General features: G+C 40.7%; 3 protein-coding genes across 4 annotated transcripts; 1 reads left to right on the forward strand and 2 right to left on the reverse strand.

Moving 5' to 3' along the window:
- Positions 1–291: 291 nt before the first annotated feature.
- Positions 292–5,337, reverse strand: lin37 (lin-37 DREAM MuvB core complex component). Its single transcript, XM_030073434.1, has 9 exons — positions 4,864–5,337; positions 4,323–4,398; positions 4,185–4,235; positions 4,022–4,051; positions 3,830–3,915; positions 3,430–3,590; positions 2,812–2,943; positions 1,578–1,651; positions 292–765 (listed from the first exon to the last, which is right to left on the reverse strand). Exons 1-9 carry the CDS (start codon positions 4,895–4,897, stop codon positions 678–680), a joined length of 732 nt encoding a protein of 243 aa, XP_029929294.1. The 5' UTR covers positions 4,898–5,337; the 3' UTR covers positions 292–677.
- Positions 5,338–5,425: 88 nt separating this feature from the next.
- On the forward strand, positions 5,426–12,879 carry proser3 (proline and serine rich 3). Of its 2 annotated transcripts, none has more exons than XM_030073362.1 (13): positions 5,426–5,811; positions 5,888–5,996; positions 6,121–6,401; positions 6,682–6,836; positions 6,966–7,069; positions 8,384–8,469; positions 8,549–8,682; positions 8,897–9,108; positions 9,276–9,736; positions 9,826–10,039; positions 11,992–12,163; positions 12,508–12,589; positions 12,695–12,879. In XM_030073362.1, exons 1-13 carry the CDS (start codon positions 5,801–5,803, stop codon positions 12,744–12,746), a joined length of 2,073 nt encoding a protein of 690 aa, XP_029929222.1. In that variant the 5' UTR covers positions 5,426–5,800; the 3' UTR covers positions 12,747–12,879. The 2 variants fall into 2 exon arrangements, with proteins under 2 accessions (XP_029929222.1, XP_029929221.1); XM_030073361.1 differs by having other exon boundaries at positions 5,428–5,811; positions 9,216–9,736.
- Positions 12,880–12,973: 94 nt separating this feature from the next.
- hspb6 (heat shock protein, alpha-crystallin-related, b6) lies at positions 12,974–14,557 on the reverse strand. Its single transcript, XM_030073441.1, has 4 exons — positions 14,348–14,557; positions 14,033–14,195; positions 13,565–13,687; positions 12,974–13,394 (listed from the first exon to the last, which is right to left on the reverse strand). The coding sequence occupies exons 2-4, from the start codon at positions 14,186–14,188 to the stop codon at positions 13,227–13,229; spliced, it is 447 nt and encodes a 148-aa protein (XP_029929301.1). The 5' UTR covers positions 14,189–14,195; positions 14,348–14,557; the 3' UTR covers positions 12,974–13,226.
- Positions 14,558–15,113: the final 556 nt, after the last annotated feature.

Genomic DNA, 15,113 nt, shown 5'->3' on the forward strand with positions numbered 1-15,113 from the left:
ATAACACCCGTTTGTGCTATGCGCTCTAATACATGAGCCACTGGGCCGCTCCTAAACTCTTTAATTACACATATCATAGCCAGTCTTACCATGCAGAACCTGATATCTTAGACAAAAAGCTAGAGCTATACAATATACACATACTCATCAGAACTCAAGAACTAATGTCTGTGGGAGCATACGGATGTGACAATAGCAATGTGTTTAGTGTCGGTTGTCAAAAAAAAAAAAAAAAAAAAAAAACTCAAGCATTGTAGCATAAAGTGAAATTAGGAAGCAATTCTTTTTGGATTTGGAAAAAGAAAACCAGCCTTTAATCAACCTCTTCAATGTTCAGTTATACAAGTCACAGTGGATCTGTTGAAATACTTCTATTGAGATAATTCATTTATTTAAATATCTATACACAGATTAGCAACACACAAAAACACTGTCCCACAGCACACTGGAACATAATTCCTTAAAAGGAATTGCTATGAACTAAAACAATGAATGTGATTTTGTTTTCCTGCAATGCATAGGAAAAATGGACTACTTAAGGCATAAGGTTCTGATAATGCTGTCTTACATCGGTTTGCCTGTGTAAATGTTGGTGTTCAAACTTTTGCTGCGATGCCACGGCTCCTTTCCAACTGCATGGAATCACACTCTATGGCGATGACGTGCAAAGCGGCCAGTTAGCGATCGTACAGCTCCTTCATCTCCTTCAGGATTTTAATGCTCTCGCTGTATCTTAACTGATTCTTGTTGGATGACTCCTTCCATCTGAAAATGAATAAATATGTCAATAAATCCCAAAATGATTTAACAGGGTGGATTAAAAATTATTTAAATAGTAGTGCTCCACCTGACATTTTCACAGGCTGGTATGAATGGTGGTGCACATCATGACAATTTACAAGCTGCAACATTTTGTTTTCTCATCACGCACATGATGAAAGAAAAAAAAAACATATACATACACTTGTTCAACACAAGAGCTGTGGATTCTTCAAGTCATTTTCTTATACTACACGGATATTTTTTTTATAAATAGTACAAGCCTGAGAGGTCAACACAGCATCTGTTCTAAGTAGATACTAATGTACTGAGTCTCATGTTAAAAGTGGGAGTTTCATAAAAAGAGCAACAATGAAAGTGTGCCCCCAACTGTAGACTAAAATAAACAGGGGCACACGAATAAGGTTGTTTTTCACCAAACCACCATTTTTCAGCCTATATCAGTGATTAGTTAAATATAATAACACAACCAACCGATGTATCAGTTAGGCAACAAATTAATAACGGGGCCAATCTATAATAATAAGGCTGGCATATTATTAACACCAAATGACACTGTTTACTGTGGATTTAATTACTTTTTCTTTCCATTAATCTATTTGTTAATAATGACTTATTTAGTCTATAATTGTTGCTGTGGTACAGAAATGCTTCCATGCACAAGCAGATTCTAAAGGTTGGGATAAAATAATGTGGAGCAGATGTAAATAACTTGATAGCCACAAATGTCTTACCCACCCACGTCTTACTTCATATTTATGCATTATTACTGGAGAATCAGACTCAAAATAACATACTTTTGCCTTATCTTTTTCCAGCGTTCCATGTGGTCACGTATCAGGGAACCTGAAACAGGAACTGGGTCTGTCAGCTGCAGAAAGAGACAATGAAAGACAATTTTTCAGCAAGTCGACTAATTTTGAAAATGAAACTTTTTCTCGCCCACACTTAGCTGGCATTTTCTGTCCACGAAAACAGGGCTTTTTGAAAACGCCCTCCAAAGTGTTTACATATAAAAACATTAGCCTGGCACTGATATGTGGACAGAGAAAACAGAGCTTGAAAATGCTGAAACAGAATTGTCATGTGGTTTTAACCGTATTCTTGTATTGACAATGTCTTAAAAGTTAATTTAGACCTCTGTGTCAAAATCCTGCTATATCTCCTGCATAGCTTGCAATGGCTGCCATTGTGGAAAGCTGGGCTTTAACCAGGCTCTGAATAATTCCTCCTCCAACCACTTCTGCTGAAACTTGCATTTTCCCATTTTTCCGACATTTGTTAATATTCCCTCCGCTCTTTCGCCACAGCATGAGCATGCTCACAGCATGTTGCATACCAAGCATCCAGTGTTGTGACTTTGTGCACCGGCTGTAAACAATAGCCAATTAAAGGGTTTCGCCTGTCAATCATCACACTATACTTCTGATCAAAATTATCAAATGTTTATATAATCAAAATGAATCGTGAATCACAATGTTTTTGCTTCCGTGTTTTGCGACTTGATTTCCATGATACTGGTTGCTGTCTTTCTCTGACCAGCTGGAACTGAGGAGGTCTGTTCCAATTCTTCTAACTCAACCACAAATTATTCAGATTGCTAAATGTCACTAAATTCATGGTGAGAAATATGGTGAGAGTGTGTCCAAAAGTGAAGTCTCTGTTTCAGAGAATGTAATCAAAATTGGTTTATATCTGTGCTTCATTAAAGCATAATTAATAAATCTTGGCACAGTTGTCCAGTGTTTCAGTGATCCTTTCAATGTGCACACTGATTCTTCAATGCAGAACTATAAATGCTGACAGTGGAGTAACCATGGTGATACTTCGACAAAGGAGTACAAGTTAGCCGTAATGTGCATGGCCGATGCATGACCTGTGACTGTTTTAAGACGTTTCAGACTAGACAGCAGGCTTTTGGAAAACTGTCTGAAAATGCCAGTGTGGTGCAGTGAGAACACAACTCCAAAAATGTGTTTTCAAATTTACCCGGATTAGAAGAATGTTCCTGTAGCAAAAAGTGTGCAGTACCTGAGTAACTGTGGGTTTTTCAGTTGGGGGGATCCTCAAGTTGACAGGCTCCCCAGAAGGGCTAACTGGACACGAGGCTGGAGGAGGAAGTTTGTACACATTCTGACCCTTTCCATTGAGCATGTCTGTACCCTGAGAGGAAAGAGTGGATAAAGAGGGGGTGAAATGGGGACACTGTCAGCTCCACGAAATCAGTCCTATATGTTGTAATAATGTTAGTAATAAGGCAGTGTTTAAAGAGCAATTCAAAACATGAAAAGCACTAACTTTTGTGCTGAGAATGCATGTTCAAAGGTTATTTCACTGAACAGAATATCTTTTTCTCTGCACAAATTAACTGACTGGACCCTTTAAACAAAGACCCAAAGTGTGAGTTTTGAGCTTATTGAAGGAATTTTGAGGCTGCAAATGATTTATGCTTGCATTGCTTGGCTAATCTGGAACAAAGTGCATGCATATGTTAGAGCGAAATCTCAAAATTGGTAAGAGATTCTATGGCATCAGCAACAATACAGTGGCTTTTTAATCCCTAAAACAAAAACAAACAAACAAACAAACACAGAACTGAACACACTGAAATGGTTAGTCATCCTAATCCTTTCACTGCTACTGCCTCACCTCTTCCTCTCCCATGCTGTGATCGGGACTTGGAGATGCTGCTCGTTCTCGAACAGAAGGATTGTTTCTCATCCAGGCCCGGCAGATAGGGTACAGAGGGGTACTGGTGTTGAACTGAGCAAGATCCACACTGCGATCAAACAACTTAATGATGTAGGCATCTGATGAAAGGAGAAGGTAACGAAGTGGGCGTTACCAAAAGGAAAGGAATAAAATGGGAGAAGAGGTGAAAAACAAAGTAATTTGACAATAACAGAGCTACAAAGACAAGAACTTTCCAGTCTGAATTCCCTATGTATAATTTTTAAGGGCTGGAACAGACTCCAGCCCCGTTGATATGAAAAAAGAACACAGAAGTAGGATGGATGGATAGATAGATAACGATTCCACCAATATTTACTTTGCTTATGCTGGTTGCTTTCTGGTAAGCCCTCATCCATCTCTTTTCGCTTCTTCCTGCGGTGTTGTGGGAACCGTGTTGATGGCCTACAAAAAAACGAGCAGAGGATAATGACTTTTTGACACATCCAGGAAGCCCACAAAAGACAATACAGCTTGTAATAAGTTGTATCTTACCAATACAGACACTTACCGTTTCCCTGCAGATGATGGAGACAAATCCCTGGTGAGAACAAATGAAATATAACAATGTAAAAATTACGATATTTCAACCTTTGGCTAAAGCACACTCTAAGGTGTTCTACATATTTACTCAAATTTTATAAATCTTTGAAATTCAAATGAAGGAGGCGTACTTGCTTAAGGAGTCTGTCGCAATTTTTCCAGAATCATCCTCATTTTGCTCCCTGTACAGAACAGTCACGTTAGCTTCACTGGAAAATGACCATGATGGGCAAAGGGGTGTTCAAACATCTAACGCAGATTTGACAAACCTTTCACTCTCACTCTTCTCCACCAGGACCTGCAACACTGCATCCAAACGACTGCGTGCAGCGCTCCCCTCTAAATCTGTAATTAGTTATAAATGTTAGGAATTATTCAGGAAGGACAATTTACTAATCCATTCATTTGCACGTTACAACATCAAATGGCTATGAAAAGGGGCACTGTCTACTAACACAAAAGCATTCATCTGCACTGACGTCTCAAAAAAAAAAAAAAAAAAAAAAAAAACCTGAATACACCCTACAAAGTGCAGTGTTACAAACACATCCACTGTATGAGAGCCACACACTTAGCTGATGAACTAAAGAATACACTGAAAGTATATTTACGTCTGTTTTAAATAGTCTAAGCCGCCTTTTACCTTTGAAAGAATGTTTATTAATTTTATTCTGTGATCATAAGGTTATTTTCCAAATACAGCAAAATACAATGGACATATGAAATGGTAGCGTTTTTCTTCCACCCTCAAGATGAGAACAAACCAGACCGAAACCGTACTGGAGAGCAAAAAACCGGGGACCAGCTCACCTGGCCTCTCGGTCTTGATCTTGACATGGTGCATGGTCTCTCCACCTGTTTATGAAATCTCATCTAATGTAATCAAAACACTTAATGAGTTAGGTGATGGCAGGACTGCTGGCACTAATTTAACTTAGCTATCTCTGCTACTTAGCAACACACGCAGCCCACCCCCCCGTAAGAACGTCTGTTTGCTAACCTTCGCTAGCTAAAGGTTAGACTGTAAACCTTTACGACCAGTTAGCCGGCTGCGATTTAGCTTCACCTGACTGGCTGACCGACTGCTAGCTCGCAAATGTAAAGTAACCGAAACTTAATTAGCACCACGACTAGGCTTGGACGGTTTCCACACATCCGACAGCGATATAACAGTTAGACACGCTGTTTTAATGCTTAGCTCGCTGGCTAAATTTAACCGTGCTAACTTAGCTTTGTTTTGACGAATGCGCAGCGCATAGTAGACTTTCCTCTTCCGCGCGCTGTAGATTTCCCAGTTATCGATTGGTGCTTTTGGAGTGACGCTGTTCTTCGTGATTGGGCCAATAGACTGTCCGTCATGCGAATCACAACGCTCATTGGCTATATTTCTCGCAGCGAATAACGTTCAGAGTAAATAATACGACGCTGTCTTTTTTGTTATTAAGGTTATATGTGTCAGTGAAAGCAAATGGAAACTCGTGTTTAGACAGCTCGGTGGACTTGTAGGAAACACATGCAGCTTTTCAAGCAGCTAATCTTCTCTGTACATCTCAACTTGTTACGCTGTGGGAAACTTGTGGCGTTTGATTCCATGGTTACAGGCTGAGCCAACCCGGAAGGCGGGTGGACAATGTGCTCTGGCGTTGCTTATGTTTCTAAGTCATCCAGCTGCTTAATGAAACCTACCCCACCTGCCTATCTTGTCCTCCATGCTGTTATGAATAATCTGTGACGTCCCGAAGCGGTTATGAAATCCAGGTAAGAACTAAAGGTCACTGATGCATGATATCCTAAACAAAAGTCACTGTGATATTAATAATGCTGATTTTTATAGTGGTGCAGTGTTCACAAAGAAGAATCCCTTCCAGCCAGCCTCTTCACTGGGAAAAACACACTACCATCCTACCCGTAAACAGTGCCTGTCAAAGAAAAAGAGAGAAACAGTATGTTTTGAAAATAGATGTTACCAATGGCACAAACCTTTCAATCTTGCACCATTGCCTTCACTTATTGCTGTGCTAATTCTTAATATCTTTTTCCTCAAACATCACAAATTGCTTTCTGCAGACTTTGAGTCCTGTGCGTTCAAACCAGCCAGCCAAACCACCATTGGACTCCTTGAGCCCAGATGAACAGCACCATCTTGGGAAACCTAAACAGCTTTTTACCTCCTGCCTCCATCCCAGTGCAGATGGACGAGCCACTTTTTCAGAATCCTGGCCTTCCACTGACCTTGGATCTTCGCCCCCCAACACGAATATCGCTTCTAACATGGGGACACCCAAACCGGCAGGAAAATCCATAGTGCCCTTTGTCCAAGGAGATCAGCAGGATTCAGTTGTTGCAAAGTACTCTTCATGTTTTTTGACAGTACACTAAACATTTGTGCAACAGATGTGTGGAATTTAAATTCAGTCTGACAGGAAATGTAATGTATAGCAAAATACACAGCGACTTAAAATTATAAAGTCAGTTCATTTTTTGGTTGGTTTTACTTGTTAAAAATCCTATTTCTAAATCTTATTTCTATGACTTTAAACTATAGGCAATGGCATTCACTGGTTGCTAATTAATTTTACTGTTTGAATGACTCCACGTAACAATCAGCAATCACTGGTGCTCCCCCAGGTACATAGAACGATTTCGCTACGGTCGACCACAGAGTCGAGAGGAGCGCCGGCCGATGGCTTCTGCCACGGAAGAGGAGCTGCTGCCTTTGTGGTGGATGTCACCCTCATCTTTACCCCCCAGTGCGACACCAACTCAAGCCACAGACAAAGACGGTGTGCTCTCACTTTTTGGAAGCTTATTTCAATATAGGGGGTACTAGCTGTTATCAAATTGTTACATATATAGGAGGAGACAACCTGTTTTTGATAATGTCTCTTCTTGCGTTCTCTTCTTTTAAACAGATGTTATCCTCCCTCTCAGAGATAACCACCCACCTGTCGCCCTCAGTCCAGGAGGACAGTTGCCACATGACACAAGCCCTCCCACGTGCAGAGCATCCCTTAGTGTCAGTGAATTTGTGTATTACATAATTGGGAATGAGGCACAATATTACCTATTACTACATAAAGTATGTTTATTGTCTCCACAGAACAGAGATGAGAGGTCTGTTTGCAGTATACAGGAAAAATATAATTCAGATTTTACTAATAAAGTCAGTTTCTTTTGCACAAAGGATAACAGAAAAACAAAGATGGTAATATTCAGCCTTGTAATTTATTTATTTATTGCTTATGCTGTTGCAATTTGTTATATGGTCTGTACCAGAGGTGCATAATGATTATTTCCATTAGCAATCAATCTGTTGATTATTTTCTTGATTAATCGATTAGTTATTTGGCACATTAAATGTCAGAAAATGATGAACAGTGTTGATCACAGTTTTCAACAGCCCAAGGTGATGTCCCCAAATGACTTGTTTTGTTCCAGCCAACAGTCCACAAACCAAAGATGTTTAGTTTACTGTCATAGAGGACTAAAGAAATCAGAAAATATTGTGAAGCTGGAATAAGAAAAAAATGAAATTCTCTTAAAAATGGCTCCAAGTGATTAATTGATTATGAAAGTAGTTGGTGGTTAATTTAATAGCTAGCAACTAATCGATTATTCGACTAATCCTTGCAGCTTTAGTGTGTACACTGGTTTATGTCCAGTTTGTGTGAATGCCCAGGAACCAGGATGCCTGCAGAGTACTATTACGGAGAAGTGACACCTTATTCAGACTTAAGTGTGCTCATAAATATTTGCATTCCACCACCAGCCCACGTGTCCATCTGTGAACCTGTATGTTTATTTTACTGCTTGGGAAGGCATTGTTTATGCGACCATGCTGGATAGGGTTATGGTTCATTTACTTTGTTGTCACATTTATCACAGATAAAATTACAAAACAACTACAGTGCAGCTGAACCTGGTAACAGAAGGTGTCCAATCTGCCATAAAAACAACTTAAATTTTACCTAATTTTTTCCCCATGACACACATATGATTGAATCCAGATTTAAGTCATTCATACAAAAATGTGATTTCTGTCTACATTTATGGGAAAGCTAGAGCAACAGTAGAGTTTGTTCAAAAATTCCAAGGCAACTCTTCCTGTTGGCAAGCCACCTTTAATAAAGGCTTTTTAATGAACAAGAAGAGCTGCCTTGGATTTTTTGAACTTTCTCTTGGAAATATCTCCCCGTAAGTCCAATGAGCACCTTCTTGGGTCATGAATTGAACCTTTTTTAAATGAAATGTTGACACGCTGTAGCCTTCTCCTGCTCTTCATTTTTTCATCAACATTGTTTTTTGTTTGTGTTCTCTTTATGATTCTCAGATTTTGTTAGACACCTCCCAAGGTGACCTTGATGACACTGAGATACTGCAGCTACAGGAAAGGGCCAGCCGACTTTTGCAAAAAAGGTAGGAGAGCCAGTGAGTCACACTAATGATACATTAATCTCAAGTTCTTCATTTGTGTAACCTGCTGTCTTTTTGTTAGTGAATGCTCTGCCAGTGATGGGTCAATCCCCATCAGCTCAGAGGGTCTGGGATGCTCTGATTTCTCTTCTCCAGTCAGTGTAGATGAGCCAGTACGAAAACCTTACATTCCCAGTCTAAAGGAGCCAACCACTGGTAAGAGTTCTGCACTGGAGGCCAATGAGCTGAGATGGATTTATGTTTTGCTTTCCCAACAAACTTGTTCAAGGTTGTTATGTTACGCAATTTAGACAATGACTAGATGATTCAGCTTTTATCTGTACTTAATGTTTGAAACCTCACTTCTGTGACAGTGTTGTGCAATATGTTTGTTAAGCTGCAGTAAAGACAAGTTCAGCTTCTGTTTTAGGTGGCCACTCCCAAAAGTCCTCTGTGACTTCTCCCTTGGTGCAGCACACACGCCCAGAAGAGGACATCTTGTTCCAGTGGCGTTTAAGGAGGAAGATGGAGAAGGCCAGACAGTGGCCCCAGTGTCAGGGGTACTCCAGTCACCACCACTCCACATTCAGCTGGCAGAACCCCGGTGTTCATCAGCCTTTCGTCAGCGGACAGCCTCACGAGGTAGAAGTCACCTGTGTAGCGTTTACATTCTGTTAGAACAGATGGATATTTTGACATTTGAGATGTACTTTTAATTTCCTTTCTCTCTACATTGCTTTTAACAACAGAGCATTCAACGTCCTGAACTCTTACAAACAGTTACCCCCTCATTCAACCCTGTTCCCCAGAAAGACAACAAGGAAGCCCATGGACCGTGTCCCTCAGCAACAGATTCACCTCCCTCCCCACCCTTTCCTGTCTCCAGCCCCTTAGTCTCCAAACTTCAAAGTGGTGCCCAGGTACCTGCCCATATGCATCTCCTCTGTGATGTCTTGCCCTGCCCCACACAAGCATCCCATCACAGCACGCGACAGAGGTGTTCGCAGCACTTAGATGACTTACGGACCAAAGCTTCTCCCCCCAAAACACAGTCAGCCAACTCAACAGATATGTGCTCTTCAGCGTCCACTGAAGAGCCCATTAGTAAACACATGTCATCTCCACCATTTGCTTCATCTGGAACTACAGAAGAAGAGTGGCCTGTTCACCACAGGAGAGCTGAGAGCAATAATAAGGAGAAAGCACAAACAAAGCCGTCGGAGAAGAATGAGAAGAGGATGCCCGTCAGGAAGCAGAAGAAATCAGCTAGGTGTGGTATATTGACATACACATTGTCTGTATGCTTTATTTATTGAATTAACTTTATTGAAGCAATGAATGATTTTATTTATTGAGCAGGCATATCGGAGATTGTGATCGTGCTGATGGGCCCAGCCACACAAACAGGAACTCTTCAAGTCATAGCCGAGGTCCCAAAAAGGTCACACCATGCACAGAGCCGCCGGCCAGCAGAAATGGAGGTCCAAAGGAGAGCTGTCAGGGGTTTTCCAGTGAAAGCTGTGCAGGCGATCATGCACCACCACCTTCTCCAATCCACAGTGTCTTAGGACAGGTCAGAACATACACACACTGCAAAGATTTAATGCCCCGACCAGTTGGCAAGCTGATATTTTTACATGTGGGTAGACATACACAAGCTCTATATGAAAGGAGACAAACTGTGGCTTCAGTGTTTCTCATACTGTCTCATACTGTTAAATGGAATGTACAAATCAGCCATCCAGATCTGCCAACAAGAAAAAACAAATATTGGAATCAGCCAGTGGTTCATGTTGCTTTTTGTACAGCCACTGACTGATGGAGAGAGGCCTGAAGTGCGATCCAGTGCTTCGTGTCAGGTATTTTGCAGATTGCATTATCTTAACAGCATGCACTCCTGCTACTCAGCTCAGTGTGTTTGAACCATTACCAGGCCTCAAAATGTTAAACACTGACCATTGAAGGGCACACATGGCGTATGCACACATGCAAGAGTGCATATGCCAGGCAGCACACATTATGCTTGTAGATGTAGGTCATTCATGAGGTGTTGCTTTGTCTCTGGCTCAGTGCCTGAATGGGGAAGTTCTGTTGGCTGCATTAACTTTGGATAAACAGAAATGAGGTTTGTCAGTGATATGGAGGGTTAGGGTTAGGGTTAGTTTCTTGGGACTGGATTTGGGCATTACCCGAGTTGACCTTTAAGGGGGTCATCAAATCCAAGAATTCCATGTCAGTTCATGTCCTTTTAAAGAATGGTTCTCCCAAATGATCAGGGGGGAAACGACCCACAGAATGTGAGCACAGAAAATCCGCTTGACGTGGCCTGTGTGTGTACTTTGGATGTGATACTTTGTTGTTGCAGTAAATCTTGCTTTACATGCATTCTTGCTGGCCGACTCACCATCTGATGAAGCCTCTTTTGGTAAGGAAGCTTCTGGGATCTTTATCTGTCTCTTGTCCTCGGTGTTCTTTTGGAAAATGAACAGCTGTGTGTATTAATTTATTGAGCGACCTCAAGCGCACACAGCCCATCTAAGACTCCTAAGTATACGTTCCCTGTGCTCCCGTCCTTAAGAAGGTTGCTCTCATCATGCTGACTTAGGAAGAACGTTTTCACCAAGGACCAAATGTATCAATGTGACAGTCATGGATTTGATATCATATTTAAAGTGCTTACCACCCTAAACATGACCTAAGTCAGATTGTCTGCAATGTGACTAAGGGGAATTTTGCTGTTAGCCATTTTAGAATAACCATGAACATGGGGAAGCATTCAATCTAGTACAAACTCCATAGAAGTGAGTGGAAGATGTAATTTTGTGTTACTTTGTATGATACATAAGCATCTACCATTTAATATATAGTACAAAATCCCAATGAATAATATTAATAGGCTTTTTGAAAATAAATAAATCAAACAATAAGGAATGTTTCAAACAGATATTCATGAGATACACAAGGTGTTTCTCTAGCAGTCAGAATATAACCATTAGCATGACCTTATTGACTTTTGATTCTAGTAACACTGATTTTTGTGAACACTGGATGCAATGGATAAAGCTTGGGACAAAAAAACAAAAACAAAAACATATGTCTGTACTCTGGGTTTAGAAATTCTATGTGCACAATTTACAATTTGCACAAAAAAAGCTGTACTTCACTTTCCTGAGTGATTAGTGTTTTGTTAGTGACAAAATACTACCAGTAATCGCAGGATGAAAAGTTAACAAAATGTGATGTTGGTTGATGTACTTTATTGTATGGAGCATTCCAAGCCTTCATAAAGAATGTCCTTTAAAATCAGTTCATATTTTCCATCAGAGTTTAGGACTATACATCAATTGGCAGATACTTTACAGCCAACAGCTTGGTCTACTGGTCAGACTTCATTTCTGTTTCTCTGTAGAAGCAGAATGGCTTAGCCACCAGTGGGCACATTTAGTCTTTGTCACTTGATGTTAAGGCATGTCATCATGAAAGCTGTAGGTTTACAAATAGGTTGTTCTTATTGGACCATGACAGGTGGTTTCCGAGGTACTGTTCCCTACGCTGGAATCATCCTCCGCACCAAAGACTCCAGTCTCCTCGGACTCTGGTTCATACCCTCCCTCTGCACCTCCACAGTCCCCAGTTCCTCCAGGCGGTGCACAGAATCCAGTGGAGGTCATTTCACAGCTGCTGCAGGAGGCTGAAGGTGAGCGCCCAGCAGTGGAGAGCACTGACCTTTACCCTGTAGTTAATTATGGAGAATATTTCCTGTGCTGTAATTAGCATACATTCCACAGCCCTTTAGATCCAAACTTCCAGAACCTGATAGCCTTTTTCTGTGCAATTTGGTAGTGTGGCGAGCCAGTCTGCATGCTGTAAATGGGCCGCTGTCAGACTGTTACCATATACCTAAATATTGCATTTTTGGATATGAAAACCTGTGTTTAATGGGCTTAACATTTACTTTAAATTGGAACAAAACCATCAACAATCTGTCCTTTCCCTCTCCACTCTGTTCAGACTAATGTAGACATGACATTTTCTGTTCAGATTCAGATGAAAAGGAGTTTGAAGATGACCCTTTGTTACAAGTCCTCCGCAAACAGAGAAAATGGGTGAAGAAGCAAATTAGGTAAAATATTAACCTATACATGGAACTGCTTAACTAAATAAGGTAAAATATGCACCACTTCTTTGTCACCTTTGCCTCAGTAAAATAATGTCTTTTCTCTTTCAGTGAGGTGGACTCCTTGTTGGTTGAATTCCAGGATGAGAAATGGGGTGTTTGAACCTTAGCAACAGACGAAGCCATAGATTTTTAAAATTTTATTATTATTTTGTTAGAATTTTATACACAAATAAACAGTGGATTTGTTCTTTTTTAGGAATAAATATTTCTACATTAAAAAGCTTGGAAATATGCCTGTGTGCATTGTTAATCACAATAACAGTCACATTACAGTGCATTTCACATAACTTGAACAAAATGAAACACATCATATTGAATTGTGAACGCAATATTTACACTGAGTGGCTCCTTGAAACATTAAGATTGATGAGTAACTGCAGGACAGTATATACAAACCTTAGAGTGCAGGGAATATAAAACTGCCAGGAACATAACAAAAGTTTGTTTTGGCACTTGGTGGGAGTGTTACTGCAACTGGTGAAGGCCAGAATGTTTCTATTTATGCCATGTGTTTATATCAGCTTCTGTTTTCATGTGCAGTGAAGATGGAAAAGGCTTGTGTGTTTGCCTGAGTTTGCTATTAATGCATTTCTATCAGTGATCCTGGGCTCTTGGTATGCAACATAGGTGCAGATATGATAAGGATGCCATCCGGAGAGACTGCTGACTCCAAAGCCATGGTGTCCACTCCCTCAGGGATTCGGTAGCGGCGGTTAAACTGCCGTGTTACCAACCCAGGACCATCCTTCTAATAAACAGAGAATAATAAAAAAAAAAATAATAATAATAAATAAAAAATAATAAATAAATAAATAAATAAAAACATAATTTATGTGTAGTGCATAACACAGCTGACAGCAATTCTGGAGTGAGTCCGTCAAAATATGACATAAATAGGCCTTATGACAGAGCACTGACCTTTTTCTCTTCGTGCTTTCCTTGCACTTCTACAAAGTCTCCCGTCACTTTCACCATTAGGTCTTCTGGGTTGAAGAGTTTAACATCAACTTCGACTGTAAAGCCACTGTGGTCACAGTTTACCTGGATACATGAGGCAAATTATCATTATTAGAGTCTTCTGGTATATAAACGCAACAAAACACTATCTATTGGTGGTTATGCACTCAAATGTTTTTCCTTGTCATAAATTGATACAATCACTCAGTAATATTAATCCACATATAAAAGTTATTGTTACTCCACAAATAAATGTTTTATGAGGAAAAACAGTTACATCTAGCCTCTTGAAGTAGACAGATTCACTGGGTCTGTGTACTAGGCCCTGATGAGATGTAATTGTGGGTACTGGCCTTGAATAGTTTGTGTTTCAATGTTAAAAATACAGTACAAAAAGACATAAGGGCATTTTTACTTGAAGTAACCCACCTTTGCAGAGCTGGCATGGTCGCTCTCTGGAATGAGCAATTCCGGGGTCCAATTATATTTTCCATATGTTCCGTTCAGCCGAGGAATAAGAGGTGGCAAAACTTTCTCCCATGGGATACCACCAGCCGAGAGAGTGGGTGGCAGAATGAAGTCCATTTCAGATCTAATTGGGAGAAATTAAGAACAAGACTGTAGACTTTAAAGAAGGAAATCCCTAATGGTGCGTAAGGGTGTTGGAGAACCCGCTATCTTCTACTGTGGGAGATGCTGTGCGTGACAGCTTTAAGTGCTGAACGAGAGAAGCCCCCCTCTTACCGTGCAGGAGATGCTTGCCGCCTGTCAGTGCGCCAGTTATGTCTTGTGGCTGCCAGTGGAAAAGATGACCTGGTGCGCCCGTCTGTCTGGGACTCTCGGTGCCTCTGCCTCTGACTGCTTGACGTGCCTATTAAGGCCTGTGTTTTATACTGGAGTTACATAAGATAGGAATCCACAGCGGGGCACCTTGATTCTCTCCTGTTCCGGACTCCTAGGCGTGCCCCTGGGTGTTGAGGCAGTGCCACAGGATCAGAGCGCATTGTTTTGGCAGTGATGCAGCTGTCTGGGCTTATTCACTCTATTAGCGCGAAGAGGAAAGGCTTATCTAAAATGTTTTTTTTTATCGGTATAGTAAAATCAATTCATCGTGGGGGCTGCAGCCTGCTACTGCCCGCTGCTCACGTACTGCATCATGAGATCGCTTACCAGTTAGACCTGTCAGAGGATTAAGCTTGGTTGTTGACGATGGTCCCTCCAAAAATAAGTTCAAAGATGCGGCGATGTTGACCCTTGTGAGCTGATGCCAGACAGACAGTGACAGCGGGGACTTCGCAATCACATGCCACAGCACGTGTGAAAATAAGCCATTTTTTCTATTATATACACTTGGAAGTGAATAAAATTCTCATAAAAGCAGTAGGCGTAAAAAGTAAGTACAATTTTATTTGTATAGCGCCCTTCACAGTACGAATACACAAAGTGCTTTACAGTAAAAACAAAACAAAACAAAACAAAAAAAAAACAGATAAAACAAAAAGTCAGGTGA

The sequence above is a fragment of the Myripristis murdjan genome, chromosome 16 (assembly GCF_902150065.1).
Source record: "Myripristis murdjan chromosome 16, fMyrMur1.1, whole genome shotgun sequence".
Taxonomy (NCBI): domain Eukaryota; kingdom Metazoa; phylum Chordata; class Actinopteri; order Holocentriformes; family Holocentridae; genus Myripristis; species Myripristis murdjan.